At 33.7% G+C, this 17,971-nt stretch overlaps 1 protein-coding gene across 1 annotated transcript in view; it reads right to left on the bottom strand.

The window, feature by feature from the left end:
- LOC132559398 (zwei Ig domain protein zig-8-like) overlaps window positions 1–17,971 on the bottom strand; it is a 153,431-nt gene that overhangs the window by 9,531 nt on the left and 125,929 nt on the right. The window contains exons 2-6 of the mRNA XM_060224010.1: window positions 16,862–16,977; window positions 5,669–5,882; window positions 5,082–5,099; window positions 3,660–3,983; window positions 20–43 (exon numbers count right to left, since the gene is read on the bottom strand). Coding sequence (XP_060079993.1) covers window positions 20–43; window positions 3,660–3,983; window positions 5,082–5,099; window positions 5,669–5,882; window positions 16,862–16,977 — 696 coding nt within the window. The remainder of the gene's footprint in view (window positions 1–19; window positions 44–3,659; window positions 3,984–5,081; window positions 5,100–5,668; window positions 5,883–16,861; window positions 16,978–17,971) is intronic.

Genomic DNA, 17,971 nt, shown 5'->3' with positions numbered 1-17,971 from the left:
CTTAACAAAATGATCTTACCTCTCTTTTTAGGAATAGTACCAGCTGTAATGAAAAAAAAGATAGTTGTGAAAATAAAATACTTTAATAAGGAATAGCATACAAACAAATAAAACATAAAAAAATCTCGTAACATTAGTAATCAGTATCCGGATATTTCTTCTTCTTTTTATTTGCTCTTTGTTTTTGTTTGATTTGTTGGTATTTTATTTCCTTAAGGATGAATCATATATACAAGATTGAAATTGAATGTTTTACACAAATATAAATCACATGAGTTGCATTTGAGCCAAGATGAGTTTCGGTAATGAATATGTTATCTATATTTCATGAACACAACATTTACATTGTAATACTATGTGAATAGAACAACTTCAAAGTTGAAATTACATGCAAATATAACAGCCGATGTGTATTCATTAATTGCTGTGTTTATTTTGAGTAATTGACAAGTTTCAGGCAACCTTGATCAAATGTAACCATTCTATCTTGTAAAACTGTTATAACGCAATCAATGTCGACACATGCTTTTCGTTAAACTTTTCGTGCATTGCTAAGTTTCTCGTTTGTTCCCTCACTGTTTGGCTCTATTTAACCTGTTTATCCCCAAATCGACACCCCCTACACCGTTAATGGATTAAGGCAAGTGTTGAGGTCGTTAACACGTATTTATCGATGATAAATAGTCTACTTTATGGTAGTCGTAAACATGGAAGTCATAATACCGGAAACTGACACAGTGGGAAGCAGTAAAGGCATTTAGCCTGTTAATTTTTTTTAATTACTTTTATGAATGTCCATGTGTTAGGTGATTGAACTTTAAAATATAGTTAGGTTGTTTCCCATTTCGTCAGCGTTTGTATGATGCATTTCTATGGTTAAAAGCGGCTATAATGTTGATTGGGGTAATTTTTTTTGCAGTCCCATGGAGAGTAACTCTGTAAAATATTCGACTCAGTCGAAGCATTTGCGCGTCATTCGTATTGCTCGAATGGAGGTCAACATTCAACATGATAATCATTTTTACACTACCAATGTGTTTTAGTTGTCTGTTCAATAAGTGAAAAGTGAAAAAAATACGAGGAAGATATTGGCATGAAACACAAAATGAACATTGTTATTTCATATCACAGCTATTCGAGGTGCAAATAGAATTGAAATGAATGTAATGAAAAGACGTTGACAAAGTTGACTAAAGTGTATGATGCTTTTCCAGTAGTCATTACTTTTGAATACCTACAAATTTAGTTTTACATATAAACAGAACGTATACTCACTCTCTGCATGCATATAACCTTTATATGAAAACATTGCACACATGCATCATGCATCAATGACAAAAAAGTCTCTGAAAGATATTTTGTGTAACAAATTAAAGTTAATTGTAATTGAAATATATTTGGACATCGAAATTATGTAATGATTTGATAATTTTTTGAAGATAATTCAAGAAAAATGAAAACGATAATAAAACAACATATTTATATATATATGTATATTTTTTTCAAGAAAAAAATATTTTCATGATCCGCGCGTGAATACTCACTGTTTGTTCTAAATATTGTCCATCCTACAAATTCACAGAGTAACGATATTCAATTAGACAGTCTAACGACTCTGCCACACAAGGATTCGAACATATTACAGAAGCCACTTTGCATGACTGATATTATTTTAGAACATACCAATTAAACGCCACATTTATGGACAAAATAGTTCTAACTTATATTCACAATATTCAGTGAATAGTGTGAATATTTTCCACAATTAGTAATAAATACTGTTCTCGACATATTGTCGCTATATCTAGAGATGAAATAAATTCATTGACATGAATAATAATTTAACCTTAGTTCGGAACGGACTAATTACGAGGTGATGTATGTCAGTCTTGAATGTTTCGTTGTAAAGAAGTAGCATGGAAATTCTATAGTATGAATATCCTTTTATAGGCTATGTCTACTAAATCACAACAATCATTCGTCTAGTGTTCTATATAGCGATTCTAACAAGGCTGTACTACAGGGAAAACCACAGATATATACTGGTATTACAGGGAGCAAAAAGGTCGCAATTTGGCAATAAAAAAGTCGCGCAATATGCATATGTATATGGTAAGCTACATTTCTAACGCTGACGTAAACAACATTATCTCGTATAAAACATATCTAAAACAGCATTTTAAATAAGAAGAAAATTGATTTAATTTTAGCAGTTTAAAATAAATGAGAAAAAGCTATGATGCTTTGACAAAGTAGCCGAGATAATGTAGTTTATCGAGCTTGCGTACCTTGTATATAATTTGGTATAAAAACATGCAAGTATGTTTCATTGATAACATATTGTGTACAGTGTATAAGGAGATACACTATAATTGAAATGTAGCAACAAAACATAACAGGGATAATTGTACATTACTGTATAAATCCATACAGCTAATTACGAATTGTTAACAGGGTTATCAAAGTATTAAAAGAGATGACGCAAATTTCTGTAAACTATTCTTCAGAAGGATTTCGGTCACAATGTCTGGAAGATAAAAAAGGACATCGGAAAGGATGTTGATGTTTGATTGCATTCATGCACATACAATTAGGAATTACATGAACTACTGCAACAGTAAATGATGCAATGCCAAATAGTGAGAGTGAAATTTATATAGTATATGTGTGGTTTAGGGTACGGATATGTATACATTTACCTTGCACGTAAATATGATTTATTTACAAGGAGGAGATACGACAGGGTTTCAACTTAGCTCGTACTAGTCAACGCAAACATCATGCATTCTAGTATTGCTTTTGGAATAACTTTTTCATAATCATTGGCAGTAATATATATTTTAATGGATAGAAGGAAAAGCAAAGTAACGAACACAAATATTTTATCTGGAACACGAGAAATATTTTTCGCAATTAACAAATCTATTTTTAGTTATGATTAAAATCTAAGAGTAAAGCAAACATAACACATTGTTTTCTTTGGCAAATGGTAATAGTTTAGAACACGTGTAAAATATTCGTAATCGTCAAATTTCAAATGCTGCATTTTATTACCTCTATGATTACAAAATGACTAATGATATTTGAGTTCAATTTTCGCCGTTAGGTTGCATATTTAATATTTACTTTTCAATAAGGAGGTAAATTATTTTTTTTATTTCCTGCTCTTTTTCGATGGGAAAAATGGAAAAAAGACACACGAATGATAGAAATTGTAATACAAATTGAGAATTATATAGCCTAAACAGGAATAAGCCTGATGTCGTCCTTCGATATTGATACTACAGGCCTAAGGTGTCTGAGGAGACTATAAAGTGGACGAAAGAGATGGAAAAAGCTACATGGGAAGGAACACTTTCCCAATTAATCAGTAAATTACATATCTTATAGTTATAAAAAGGTTATTTGAAAACATGACTGATATTCGATAAGTGTATTCTGGTTTGTGTGTCTTTTGTACAATCTTTGACATCAAACAGCTAAATTTGCACGCGATCATATCAACTTGTTTTACCGACGAAATGAATTCATAAAAAATTATCGCATATTGCCAAATTGTTCACTTTCTAGTTCATAGATAATTTAACCTATTTTAGTGAAATTAATAAAATGAAAAATAATAAGACATCGTGCATTGAGAGCCAAGGTCCCCTTCCTACCTCCTCCTCGCGAGCCATGCATTGAAGGCGTACCATTTAACACTTCCACTCGGACCCCTGTCGTGAGCCTCACTGAAGATCGACACACGTAATTTCCGGTATCACTCATTGAAGCGTACTTTATTTCGAGAGTACTTATTAAAGTATTTGTAATCAAATTAAGTTCGTCTCTTATTTGTAAACGTTTTCTTGAATCACTTTGTATTTTGTCACCATTAAAAAACCACTGTATTGCATCCGGTGGGAAGTCCTCTCCTGTAGCGTTACAAACTAAGAGTAGCGGCATCCCTCGCTCGATATATCGAGCTCCCGTTATATTAATTGCTATGGAAGACAAAAAAGAAATGAAAATTAGGTAAGAAAGGCGGGGGTTGAAGGGTTTAATGGATTGTACAGATTATAGCGTGTGTTCTATAGGTCAAGGGTACATTAACAGGACCTTAAAACACAAATGAAACTCAATTTGTATGTATCAATAATTGCGTCATGTATATCACAATATATTCAGTAGTGCAGAGCATTATCCAATAGCATATTAAGATACGATATTCTCAGGAATTGATATATGCTTTGTTTTTAAGAGACAAAACCAAGAAATTGTGTTTAATTGCTAATCTGCGATCTACTGATGACCTTGTGATCAACATGAAATAGATTACTACGCGTTGCGCTGCTGCAGGGGGATCCACTAAATCGTGTTGCGCTACGTACGTCAACAATGACAGGGTACTATATAATGTCCTAGATTTACAGGTGGAACTATAGACTCAATACACAACGGCCAATATACATTATACATATATCTAATTACATTACATTAACAATTAAATATATTACATATTATAAGATAAATGATATCTTGATTGTATTCAATCAATATATAACTCTGATGTAAAACGATATTTCAGTTCCCAAACCAAGTTGAGTTACCGAAGAACAATCATTTATTGATATGTGTATAGAGTCATCATGCTTTGTGCTGTTTCCTATAATATAAGGATTTCATATTATACTTTTGTTAAACACAAGATAAACGACCATTGACAACAGTAATTATTATACATCACTGATATCCTTATTTGTACAACTGTTTGGCGTTTAGATCGATATGTGTAAGTGTCCACGTGATGGACTCTATGGCAGTGCTTAATGATACATGTAAACCAACATTCCAGTCTGTTCCAAAACCCAAAGAGTGTCCAGTGTCCTATCTATTCTGGTGTAAACAAGATTTATCTAATAGGAGACACGATGCCTGAAATGTTGCTGTGAAAGGGATTTGGGTTTAGAAAAATGAATTAATAAAGGATAGAGAGAAAAAGATGAAAGAGAAAGAAGAGGAAAATTGAAATTGATGGACAGAAAGAAATGTATCACGTTTAACCATAATGTGAAAACTCCTTTTGTATACCAAATGCTTACCTTTCTTAAATCTTCTTTCTGAAATAAAATTCAATAACGCAAATGATAACACCGAACGCACAAATAAACAGGTGTAACAATAGATAGAACTAGAAAATGAATGGAGCATGCATTGATTCCACGTTAGCCATTAAAGTAAAAATCTGTCTCAACCAAAACGATTTAGCTTGGGTTTACTTTAAAGTACATGTTGTGATTATCTAAGCAATTCTAATCACTGGAACTCAACACAGTTGTTAGAGACTCAAAGTTTGCAATATCGGACAGAAACGATGTATACTTTGAACTATTGAACTTAAACAGTGTATATCCATTAAAACAGACAATTTTCGTATTAAACTTGTGTAATGAAAGTGCATTACAGACAAATTGAACATTTGAGCAAATATACATCATATTGTGTAGCCGCTGGTATGAACGCTAAAAGATAAAAATAAAAAAATGTCGGGACAACAGGTGCATGGTTGTTGAAAGATCTGTAAAGGATGGCCATATCTACTAATATAATTAAAAAAATGAAAAACTAAGTTGGAGGAGGGGAGACAAATAAAAAAACAAAAATTACAGTAACTATTTTTAAAACTCACCTATTATTAATAATGAAATGTTTTGTCGTAATGTTCTGTGTTTTGAACTGACTTGGCATTCGTATATGCCAGAGTCTGACGTTTGAGCATTTCGTATCAACAAATTCCATTCATCTCTGTACGGTACATGATTGGCGTCATACCGAGGATCTGCAGCAAATCGTCTTTCTCCGGCCAAAATTGGCGTGATATATGGAAGTTTTCGCCACGTAACCTATGGAAACATAAACAAATATTATTTATTTACAATTCACAATTTACAATAGACAAATATGTCAATAGAGAATTTCAATACACATTTATTACTAGATAAAGTTTGGCCAAATAAGGAAAAAACTGCATCATACAGCAGTTTCGTCCGGCTTGGCCTCGTCAGTGATGATTGGGACCTAGACTGTTGAAACCTGAGGCGAACGAGGGAAATCAAATTTTGTTGAAGTAAATCTCTAAACACTGATAGGGGTATATTAACCCTATCATGAAATACTTGTTATGATTTTTCAATATTGGATGATTATAAAGACGAACGTAAAGTGCATGTGAGCATTCTCAATTTTTAAATAATGCAGTTGTTGTAACGCACAACACACCAAAAACCTCGTACATATATCGTCCACGCATCGTTTGTACACGCGCGAAATGGTGCGATAGGATCGAATATTTTGTGTGGTTTTGTAAAAAGCGGTTGGCTAATATTTCGTTTTGAAACTTACACGAGAAAGCCATGAAGTTATGATTAAATAGCGATCACAGGCAAATCAGAATTGTTCGTCGGTTAAAAGAAAAATTCGATGCGATATTTTTTCGAAATACATTGAACCCTGCATTAGATAGCCTCTCTATCATATAGTTTTACATATCAGAAAGTGGGTATAGATGAGCCTCGGACAGGTATAATACGGGTACGTACGTTACCTGGACCTGTACTGGCTAGGTGTCACGTGCGATAATTACAACATTTAAGATTTACCTGTGTATATAGTTTTGTTGACAAATTATATAAAAATAAGAGTAATTTAGAAGGAATGGAGACAAAATGTCCTTTCTTACGTTATGGGAGTTTCGGTGATTCATTGCCGAGACAAAAAGAGACGTCCATTTAATGTTTACATATAGAATGTATATATAATGAGTGTCTGTACTTTTATGCTAGTAACTTGTATCGTTTTGTAGACAAAAGACAGTGAATTACCAGTGTATTTCTCTATTTGTTCTGCATATGATAACCATACATGTGTCCAACCTATAAACGTATGAATGTATTAGTTACGTAATATACTTAGTTGTACTCTTATATATGTATCAAGAAAACAAATAAACTATATCTATATTTACCTGTAAGTCATTTCTAATTTTCATCAACCACGATAGAATCGCAGATATATCGCAAATACACAACGGTGAGCTCATCGTGAAACTTTGTCACATAACTGTACATAAATATCAACGAGGGAAAAATGCATTTTTACCGTGGAGAAAGTTATGTGACTTATGTAATTATAAAGCTAAATTAGTCTTATCACCAGAAGAACAATTTTAAGTTGACTACAAAGTGGAGCAAACTTCACACGAGGATTTTCTCTGATTAAAGTGAATGTACTAAATACAGAACTGAAAAAACCCGTTCCTTAGGAAAACGAAAATTGTATAGTCGGTCATATTGATACACTTTAACTGCAGTATGCAAGCTTAAATCTTACAATTATCAAAAAAGAAAAGAGCAGAATCTTCATCAAACTCAGATTCGATGCAACTATGGAAAATATGAAAAATAGAAAGAATCACATCGAGGCGCTTAAACGTTACAAGGAGAATATGTTCAGGTGTTTCAGAAGAGTATCCGCCTTCATTTACGACAACACTCACGAACGTAATATTTTCGAAATCTGCATGTCACAGAAAACATTGTAGCGATCTCTAATTTGTCGAGATATTACACGAAAGGTTTGGGAAGCTATTCAGTATTACTGGTTTAAGGACAATTTCATCTAAAAGTATCTAGAAGGGCAGGGAAGTCGTAACTCTTTCTAAATATCTATGAGTAACTAGTACAAACAAGTAATGGATTAAAACTGGATTGATGTTCTATTGTATGTTATCTTGTCTTAAATGTATTGTTACATTGTTACAACACTTAGACATGGTAATCGATACCAGATGTAAGATCATCAGAATCAGATAAGTATAGGTAGTTTATTAACGACGTTAATCTTTCGCTTTCACATTCTTAATCGAATATTCCGTACAATACATTGAGGTATTTCTACGTAACTTGGTATCAAATTAATTGCATGAAGTGTAATTAAGATTCCATCTACTGAACAAAGTATCGCTCTAAAGCTAAATTGTTTATCCCGTCAGATAATGATTCTGACTATTCTCTAACAAAAAGCAGCAACTAGAAATTTTCAAACAAAAGACGCATTTTTATTTGGCGTTTTAAGTTAATATGTTTACAATGAATAAAGATCCATTAAGGAATGATATCAATAAATTAATTAAATATAAGTACACATTCCACGATATGAAACGTTAAACATAAAGGATTATTCAGTACATTTATACACTGGAAAATACATAAAGACAAAGTTTCGTTATTTTAATTAGTGGTCTCAAACACTGACAAAAAAATATTATGAAAAGCCACGTAAACACGTCAATTAGAAAAGTTTGGCTGGAAATATTGGCAAGTTCCGACTTTTTCTTAAAATCATGTAACTTGTAATAACATTGATAAATTATTTACTGTAAAGTAATTTACATGGTATTCTAATTGGGTATCGCTCTATCGTCAAGGTAACGTTTTATAACGTCCTCCTGAACGGATGTGAGAATGATCGGTTTCGTCGTATTGATATACTAAATGTTTGTTGGTAACAATAAGAGCTACACATGTACTAACGGAAAACATACGCACACCATTTCACATAAATAGGAAAACCTGTTTCAAAATTACCACCTACATTTTAGTGCTCAATATAAATTAAATGTTCTTGGTCAGTCCTATCGTCGAATTAGAAATCAGTTCTGGTGTAAGCTGGTTTAAAACGAATTGTTAACAATGCCTTCTTGTGTAGTGCTGGCAAAAAATACTCCAGTTTATCATACGACATTACATAATTATTACGAATAATCAAGAATACAAATCACATCTACATGTATAAAGAACGCAACTTTTAGCACTTTAGCAAGCGGCTTTTGGTCTTAAAACCAATGCTGTGTCTTGAGTAAACATTGCGTGTGTATGAAGCTTTTGCTCCTAGAGGGAATCTGCAATATCGCAAGTTAATCCGACTTCTTACGTCCACATGACAACCGGTGGGTGTAACAAACATAACAAAAGAAGACTGCAGGAGATTGTTACATAATAATTAAGTCCCGTGGAGATAAATCCGCAGCGCCATCCTATACAAAATCCTATATACTAATAACACCTTATATATATATATCCCTAAAATAATCGTCCAATCATGACTGAAGCTGTTGGTCACTTGGGAATACAGTCACATAATGCTTATGTAAGACGGAGTACATAGTTACCTCAAAACGAATAGTGCAAACGAAGTCGCAAAAAGGAAAGTATTGTTGAACAGAGTCGTATCGCATGGAGACCATATCGTCGACTTCAATGGTTCAATATAGCTTTGCTTTTTATCTACACAAACAAACCTGAAGTTAATTCTGATATCAACAGCTGCGTTGGACGACTATAAGACAATGTAGTCATTTTTGTTAGCAATATAAACACAATGTGTCTCTTGTTTAGAACAAATAGATGTGGATGAGATCCACATCGTGTCATCTGGCTCCGTACCAGTTTATTCATTATGACATGAAAGAGAAACACCGTATCAAACTTCTATATGCAGTCGATTGTGATTGTGATATATAGAGTTTGTCTCCTGGGGTACAGGCGTAGACATGCTGGCCAATAGAACGGAGTTTGGGTGCCTGCTTGTACTTCACAATGCCTTTGTCGTTTCACTACGATTACATGACCTTTGAAGAATTAAATCAATTATTTGTGGTTATTTCCTTCAATAGGATATTTATCTGGAACTGAGAGTAATATGGTATCAGAAATACCACCTAGAAAGTTAAAAATTACGGTATTTTTTGCCGAAAATCGCACATTTACAAATTACCAATTAACACAATTCGAAAAACAACTAATTACAATTGATTCTGCGATTTGTTCTTTGTTACATGATACGAACTCTATCGTATTGAGAAGCGAGGGTATCCATAGGCTGATCTGTTGTCAATCCAATTACATCCTAATGTTTAGTCTAGTCAACGTATTAGCCTCAATTATATAGAGTTTGAAGGCATTCTGGAGAATTCAAAGATGACAAGGATGGATGTATCAGGGAAGGTATGATTGCAACTAAACATTAGAATATATGAAGGTTATACTTGGCTACATATAGTTACAACTAGAGGAAGACATAAAAAAACAAGAAAATACTAATATGTCAACATAATCATAGTCCAAACTCATATTCAATTAAACTAGGGCAAATTATTAATAAAAGAAAGATGGAGATTCTTGAAAAAATCATGGAAAGTAAGACCAGGTGTTCTAGAAGAGTAGGCTTGTTATGCTTCATCGACGACGCTCGCCATGTAAATCTTGGTCAACCCATGTAATTAATGTCACGTTGTCAAATCATGACAAGGCCTACAGCAACAAACCAGAGGCAAGCTAACGAGCATCACACACGTCCTTCTTCATATAGCACAATGAAATCAATGAAATCACAATGACGACCTCAAAGTTCCACATAATTTTCATCAACCTGCGTCATTTGAAACCTTGCTTTACGAGTTTGCCCGTAAATCGACGGCTTCTTGAAAGAAAATCGTGATAAAGGGAGCTGGCCCTTGCATATCGAATCGACTGCGACATGAAAAGACTATAGGTTGCGAATACAGAGATGTTGTTATGAAGAAATGGAAAATTAACTATATGGAAATTAAATAACCACGTTTGTCACTTAAGTCGGTGGAAAGCTGTCCATATTAGTTTCGTTGTAGGAAAAATTGAGATGTAGAAGAGTCTGTCGTGCCCGTAGTTTTCAATTTTTACAATGGACGTGGTTCATAATTCTCAGGTTATTGAAAGACAAGACGTCATCAATTTACCTGAAAGTGAAATTAAACGACTTTGCAAGATTTTTGTGAGCTGTTTTGATAAGACCTTCGATATAAAAAAGGTCAGCCAATAGAAAGTCACAGTTAATTCCCATAGATATGCCAATAGCCTGTTACCACCAAACTCGACCAAAATGTTGTCAACAAGAAACTCAATCGTTTTTTTAAGGTTTCGTCCTCCGTACACTTCGTCTTTGACGTATTTTCCACATAATACGCTTAGTTAGTATTACATAACCTTTATAGGAATAACAGACATTAAGCATCGTCTTATCGTTACAAGAAATCGTTTCGTGGAAAGACGCTACATGAAGAGCAATTTACATTTCAACAATTCTAATACTTAAGCTCACTTGGACAATTGGCGATCTCAATAAAACAGATTTCTACAGGTAATTACTAAACAGGTTTGGTGTATTTGTCGCATTTTTACCTTTCCATAAGGACTATTTAAGATGAGAATATTGGGTGCACAATATAAGCAAAGCGTAATTTACATTACACTGTGCAGTTTAAGTTCCATACATTTACAAGAGAATATCTATCAGATCATTACGAAGAGGTCTTGCACGAATTATGATGTTCAAATTGTTTTTGTATCCTACCAGTTATACACTGACGGCGATCTTTTTCTGTCGATGCGAAAATCAAATATATCAAACTAGGAAAAACAACTTGAATAACATTGCTACAGTGAAAAAGTAACAACGCGTCATACGATGTATACATTGTAACAGATTACGAAATTAGACTATTCACTCTCTACGATAAAACAATGATAGAATAACGTTTGGTACTGATAACACAATTATTTACATGTGAAAACCCCCAGACAATTTCAATATTCTTTTAAGGATTAGTGAAGATTAATAAAATATTTGCTAAAGGGAAAAAGTAACAACGCGTCACGCTATATATAGTATAACAGATTACCAAATAAAACTATTCACTCTCTGCGATAAAACAATAAAAAATAACGTTTGGCTAATTTTATATTTGGTACTGATAACACAATTATTTATATATGAAAACCCCCAGCATTTCAATATTCTTTAAAGGATTAGTGAAGATTAATAAAATATTTTCTCGTCACTTTCTCTTCTACTTATCAAAATGTGATTGTAAGCATACCTAGTTACGCGACGTACAGAATGAAGAATGCTGAAGATTCATATATTTGTGTTTTTATAGCATAAATGTCCTGTTTGTAAGGATTAATAAAATAGATACAATCACAGATGGAAATTATTATTTCATTGAAACAACAAAGGTTAATTACACGGCGGTCTTATCACGATTGTGTTCGGAACCATTTACAATAATAAAGCTGTACCACATTGAAAATAATTAAAAATCTTCAAAATTTAATCCATGATGTCGCACATTCAGAATTCGACAGCATCTGAAGCTAAAATATTGGAATTGGAATTGAGTTGGTGGGCTGTAATGATAAACTGTCACCTTTCTGGATATGTTTTAATCATAATTAAATGAAGAAAAAATTACATTGTTAAAATTAAGTCTTATGATTAAATCACAAAATGGTAAAACCCGTGATATGGCATATTTGAATATGTAGTTTTCAGGAAATGCATATAAAATATGGTACCGAGCGCGTTGCATGTTATACAGAAAGCAAATAGATACAAACATATTTACAGTTCATTTAACTGAGAATAAATTAGCATTTGATGACTTAAAACAAGAATAAAAACGCGGGACACTTTGATGGCAAACAATACACAAAATAGTAGTAATATTACAATTTAATCACTCATAGAGAAGCAAATATGTGTTCTTTGTTCCCAGAAAACATTTCAGTCATTTTCGGACATGCGATAAGGTAGCACAGCATGGAACAAAAGGTGGTACAGACGTGAAACATGGTAATACAAAACCCCACTACAGGATATAACTGTCTCTTAAATAGTTCTTGTGTCTTTAATATGCTGATTCAGCGCAATTCAAATCAAACAAATATTCCGTCCTACGCACGAATCGACAGAGGAAATTATATTTCAGATTAACGGATGGCTAATTACACTGGACAACCATTATAACAATTATGATACGTAAAATACGACAGAAAGATCTCAATCTGATGCCTGGCCTTGATATTCTTCAAATTGTTGTTATAATGTTGAAGAAAACAGTTTTTGGACCTAGATTTATTCTTTCTGTTTTTCGGTAATCCAGATATTATGTACAAAACAGCAAAAAAAATGTATTTCCGGTTTATGTCCGAAAACAAGTAGGTAGGGATTTTTTCCCCAAAATATGTTTGCTTGATGGTTAGTGAATGTGTATACCCATGTGTCAGATATTGTAAAAGCGTCGCACATGTTTACCAGGCTGGATATCTGTTCGTTTTTTTCCTCCTTGTGCTGTCATGTGGCGAGTTGGATGGATAGACCGACGAGGTGATTCCTATAAAGCCATCCTACTTATTTGCAGGGTGTATAAGTATACAACCACACAAAAGGACAATTTGGAGTTTTGTCAATATCTGTCACATCAATGTACAGTATTTACACTCTTAGAAGATGCATAAGAGATACATACCAGTCCTGGAACCAAAATTCGTTACTATTTTCCGTTTTTGTTGTCTTTTCATTGTGTTTGCCTCATGTCCAGTCTGGAGTTTCCATTCATTGTGTCTTGTGTGTTGTCACCATGACATTGCAAAATCATTAACTTTCGTGAGGGATTAACAGGATTTCGTGGGCACTCTATATTCGCTTATAATACGAACTACTGAAATTAGTATCGGTGTGATTATAGAGGCATATTTCTCCACGATGCTTTTGGAAAACTACAAGAATTGAGCCCTACAAAATTATATAGTTTTATAGTATATATATATTATAGAATCAAAGCCATGATATATGCTCGATGTACGTTGACAACTTTATAAATATAGAATTATTCTTACATCAACCATAATAACGAAACTAAGTTAACGTCCCAGTAATACTTGATGGTCTGGAGACCGCCATCTACCCAGATAGCCGTATCATTATATGTCACTTGTCTAAAGTACTGACACTTCGGTGAATCACCAGCAAACCAAAACATGAGCAAAATCAAAATGTAAACTTTAGGGACACCATTTTACCAATTTGAAAATAAAATTCGGATTGGTTAGGACGATCGGGAAACCGGAACAAAGATGTACAGTATCAACACGAATGGGCAAAACCTGTGCCAAATGTTAAATACAATAAAACTTCTTAGAATCGTACTGCACATTTCTTATCTCGTGCATAGTCCTCAATACAGCCATATATTAGATATGTACTGTAACTAGTCTCAAGTTTTAATCTCATAACATATCTTTTATGATATACAATCTATTGAGTCACTATAAATAACATACAGCTATATATGTGATTACTTCCCTTGTATTGATATTTTGATACAGAAGTATAGTTTCCTACAATATGTATCTACTTATAGGCAAATATCCTTTGATAATATTTTTTTCTAAATCATTTTACACCACCGACTTCATTGTCTCATTTTATAACATATTATGTTAGTGTATATCCTGTTAGTTTTGTCCTTTGCTATATTAGTATATATATTCGATCATAATAGTGCTTGAATCATGTCAGTTGGTAAGATATGTGTGATATGTGTTCGCTTTCTAATTGTGTTTTTAGGATTGCTAAATGTTACGTTACACCGACTGGTTCTATGTTTACTTTAGTAATATACTGTTATCTTAATTGTGTAATGCTTGAGTACATATTTAATGTAGGGCCATATTGTTAACCTTATCTAAATATGTAACCCTGATTAAACACAAGACTATATATCAAAACACAGTAGTGATATATAATTAATTAAAAGACTAACTGTGAAAAGTCGTGCTTGATTATGGAAGAGCTCGTTCATTCACAACTCGATTTGTTGTGTATCATTAATTGACAATTTATCATAATTTATTGTCATGTACTTGATTATGGCTTTAGAGTAACATCTACACACATTGTATTTACCGATATTTCAACGCATTTCCGATGTACCCGGTATGTCAGTGTTTAAATATACTACAGGTACATACATCCAGGACAAGATAGGCATTACAGAGACAATGATATTTCATGTGTTACACTTATGAAAGAGTCCTGTTTCGTTGACATATGACAATCGTTTACGGGTTACAATGAATTGTGTGATCTTACTACTACTGATATACAATATATCTATTCACTGCCCTCATCCAAAACACATGCTCTTCCATGAATTAGGGAAGAAGGTCATTGTGCCATTATAGAGCAATCGACATACCTGCAGCTGTTCTATATACAAATGTCACGGTAAATATCGAGGTGTTTCTCTTTCATTTTCAGGTCATGTGGTGTAGGACGAAAAATACACTCCGTGATCCAAAGACATATTGAATCGTTATCACAATGCGTCTGGTCTTAGATAGTCTTTATTAGTTTCTGTGCTCTAGTACCTTATAAATGTTATGTATCTCACGTAAATATAGCGGCGGTTGAAGGAATGATAAACCGCCAGACCATTGTCTCTGTATAGTGTTTTGCCTTGTTGTATCTTGTCTACTGTACATAACATTGTGGCATACACTTATAACTTGTACCTCCAATCATACATACATTCACTGTTTACCGCAATGTTTTATCAAATGAAAAAAAAATCTGTTTTGCAGCCGTTCCGTATATTGTTCTTTGTGTTTGCTTAATTTTCTTCTAATCAGATAACTTTTATCTAAATTATTTGCAGCTATTTCAACTTTTGACCAATGTATTGTTTAACTGCCTATGCTGTGAAGTATTCTCTTCAAGTTCGAATGAATATCCATACAACACTTCCTATTCTATATCATACAAGTACCTTTGTGAACTACCCCGTTACAGTACCGCCATGACAGCCCGATAAATACTGGTGAAGACATGTTGAATCAAGAATTGTGCTTTTTATTTGGACTATGGCGATGTTTCATGGCGAAACCAACCTAGCGCAATTTGAAATTAGTGTTTGACGGTCGTGAGTTTGACGTTCGTGAGTGTGACGTTCGTTAGTTTGACGGTCGTGAGTTTGACGGTCGTGAGTTTGACGTTCGTGAATTTGACGGTCGTGAGTTTGACGATCGTTAGTTTGACGGTCGTTAGTTTGACGTTCGTTAGCTTGACGGTCGTGAGTTTGACGGTCGTTATTTTGACGGTCGTGAGTTTGACGGTGGTGAGTTTGACGTTCGTGTGACGTTCGTTAGTTTGACGGTCGTGAGTTTGACGTTCGTGATTTTGACGGTCGTTAGTTTGACGGTCGTTAGCTTGACGGTCGTGAGTTTGACGGTCGTTATTTTGACGGTCGTGAGTTTGACGGTGGTGAGTTTGACGTTCGTGTGACGTTCGTTAGTTTGACGGTCGTGAGTTTGACGTTCGTGATTTTGACGGTCGTTAGTTTGACGGTCGTTAGCTTGACGGTCGTGAGTTTGACGGTCGTGAGTTTGTCATTTGGTCATGTTGTTATGACCTTGCGCTCCTTCGAGGACTAACGTGACCTGCATGACTGGTGTTGTCGAAAGCAGAAAACGCTTATTTTTCGAGAACACTTGGCCTGACATTTGATGTAATAAACCCGTATACTTTTCTGGTTATTATTTGTTAGCCTCGCTTATCGAGTTCGAGTTTTAATTTCTCATTTTAATTTCTATAAATTCAAGTGAAATTGCCAAATCAATATTGTTACATTTGTCACTAATGTAAGTTACTCTGCACCATTTTCCATTGGCTGCACCAGTCAAGAACTGACTGTGATGTCAATATTGACAATGCCGTTAGGTCATGAACTAAAAATGGCGCGACACAATAGCTGCCTCCTTTTTATTTTGTCAACTTTGTAACATTGTATGAAACTTTTCTTGGTTATATGATAAAAACAATCTAAATTTGTTTTTACTTCAAAACATTAAAAGGTAAGGCTTGCGAAAAAAAAACTACTCAGACAAGTTTCATTAAAACATTTATGCAATGAAAACTTAAATTTTTTTCACGTTTATGTACTTACCGATTTTGTTCCTAAATTTTCCACTGCACACTTCAATATTGCCATTTCTCCCTGGACGTAGGTCAAATTTGTTTCCACAAACTTAAAGCGGGGAATCTTTGCTACCCTGTCGTAGCCTGAAATACACAAAGGTACAATCTGGTAAACATACTGGTATTTATATTTGTGCAAAGAAATAAAAAGAATGTAGTTTAATATACAACAAAATCATCTTAGTCATTAATCACTAGATAACAGACTGGTTTGTACATTACTGTATATATTTTCTCTAACGTCACTTTTCAGACGTGTCGTCACTAATATTAACACTGAAGTTAATGAATGTAAACATAGTGGAAGCGATACCACGTGAGAAACACTATATATCTGTTTATGGTGGTGAAGTGGAGATGTTTAATGTGTAATGCTATTCAGGATTGTGTGAACACAACCACGTGTGCGGTTAAATGTCAATACTAATTTGGTCGTTATTTCATATCTTCAAAATTCCTTTATGCCTTCTGTTTTCTTACATCTACATTCAAGTGTTTACATACATGTCGCACGTGCAGAAGTATATTTTGAGATTTATGATGTATTATACGTTTGTATATGGCTCAGGTTTTACGTAAATGACAGCTGTCTAAACTTCATTACATAACATCTATGTATTTGATATGACGCCTTACACTTTCACTAGTTCAATTCTATTGAGATTCCCAGACAACCACACTATACATGTTTTTTTCCAGGTTGTTTGTTACATAGAATATTGAAATTTGATAACACCGTTAACATACCACCAATGTTAAAACATCAGAGAATACTATAATCGTGTAACATTGTGTACACAGTAGGAATTAAACAGCTTGGAATCCTAAATATACATTTGTCATACTCACGTGACAAAAATCAATTATCAAAGTTTGAATTAATCAAGATAGGTATCATATTTCTAAACAAAACAAACACTGACTCAGAGTGTTATTGTAGCTAGCAACAGAGGTGCTAACTGAAGGCATTATTAATATCTATAGATTATGATCTAACCGTATCATACAACATATCTATATACGCTCAGAGTTTGATTAGACACATGTTCCGTTTCTGTGGTAACAAAACTAATGATAC

Source organism: Ylistrum balloti, unplaced genomic scaffold, assembly GCF_031769215.1.
Source record: "Ylistrum balloti isolate Yb309-2 unplaced genomic scaffold, AGI_CSIRO_Ybal_v1 Utg370906, whole genome shotgun sequence".
Classification (NCBI taxonomy): Eukaryota; Metazoa; Mollusca; class Bivalvia; order Pectinida; family Pectinidae; genus Ylistrum; species Ylistrum balloti.
The sequence above is the reverse complement of the archived record's forward strand: the minus strand, read 5'-3'. Positions and strand labels throughout refer to the sequence as shown.